A 1,295-nucleotide genomic window follows, 5' to 3' on the forward strand; every position below is an offset into this window, starting at 1 on the left:
GAGAGCCATCAAATTTCAGAAGCAGTGATAGCTAACGCTTTGTATTCAGCTTCTGCACTAGCGCGGGCAACTGTTGGTTTCTTTTTAGAGCCCCAAGAAATTAGATTGTCACCAAAGTAAATGCAGAATCCAGTGGTTGAGCGACGAATTGTTGGACAACCAGCCCCGCATAAGAGTAACAAAAAAAAGTGTTGAGATAGGGCGATGAGGAAATCTAAGACCATAATATAATGGAGAGTGCCTTTCAAATACCTTAAAATGCGTTTAAGACACTGATCATGAACAGTGATGGGATTGGCCATAAACTGGCAGGCATGATTAACAGCATAGCGGAGGTCCGGTCGAGTGAGAGTGATATATTGGAGAGCACCAACAGTACTCCGATAGGCCTGAGGATCAGAGGGAGGTGTACCATCCAAAGCTGAAAGTTTAGAACCGGAAGCAATTTGTGTAGCACAAGGTTTGCAACCAAGCATGTTGGTCCGGCGGAATCAATCTAAAGCATATTTGGTTTGTGACAGAAGAAGGCCAGAGGAGTCACGCTGAGCTTCAATGCCAAGGAAGTCATTGAGATAACCCAAGTCCTTCATGGCAAAATATTTACTGAGACGGTGAATAAATTGAGTGAGAAGAGATCCGTTGTCACCAGTTAAGATGATGTCGTCAACATAAAGCAAAAGGACGATACAGCCAGTAGAGGAATGGTGAAGAAAGATAGATGGAGGTATCCGCAACACTCTGACGAAAGCCACTTTGGAGAAGATAGGTACTGAACCGTTGAAAGCATGCCAATTGTGCTTGACGAAGACCAACAATGGCCTTATGAAAGCGACAAAGATGAGTAGGCTTAGAAGGATCAACAAATCCAGGAGGTTGTTGCATGTATACCTCTTAAAGTCAAAGACCATGGAGGAAGGCATTTTTCACGTCAAGTTGGCGAATGGGCCAATTTCGTGAGATGGCAACTGCTAGAACTGAATTTAGTAGTCCGGAATGGTAAAGAAAACCATAATGGACTAAATTGATGAGAGGCATCCTTTCTTTAAGCGGTCCATATCTTGGCCACCACATCATTTTGAACTATTCAAGGACTGGTCCAATATTGAAGCATGTATCGAATCTGTATGATTGTAGTCTTAATTTGAATACCGCTCCGTGGGGATCTCGAAGAATGCATTTTTGTAGTCCAAGTAAAAGATAGGCATACATCAAGATCTATGGGTTCGGCCACGCAAGAAATGCGTCCGGGTTCATTTTTGAAAGATGGTCCCCAATCTTTCCATGGTATAACCATT

At 43.1% G+C, this 1,295-nt stretch overlaps 1 protein-coding gene across 1 annotated transcript; it reads right to left on the reverse strand.

Annotated features, from left to right (window-relative positions):
• Positions 1-8: 8 nt before the first annotated feature.
• LOC109222820 (uncharacterized mitochondrial protein AtMg00810-like) lies at positions 9-476 on the reverse strand. Its single transcript, XM_019387130.1, has one exon. It carries the CDS (start codon positions 474-476, stop codon positions 9-11), a length of 468 nt encoding a protein of 155 aa, XP_019242675.1.
• Positions 477-1,295: the final 819 nt, after the last annotated feature.

This window comes from Nicotiana attenuata, unplaced genomic scaffold, assembly GCF_001879085.1.
Source record: "Nicotiana attenuata strain UT unplaced genomic scaffold, NIATTr2, whole genome shotgun sequence".
Classification (NCBI taxonomy): Eukaryota; Viridiplantae; Streptophyta; class Magnoliopsida; order Solanales; family Solanaceae; genus Nicotiana; species Nicotiana attenuata.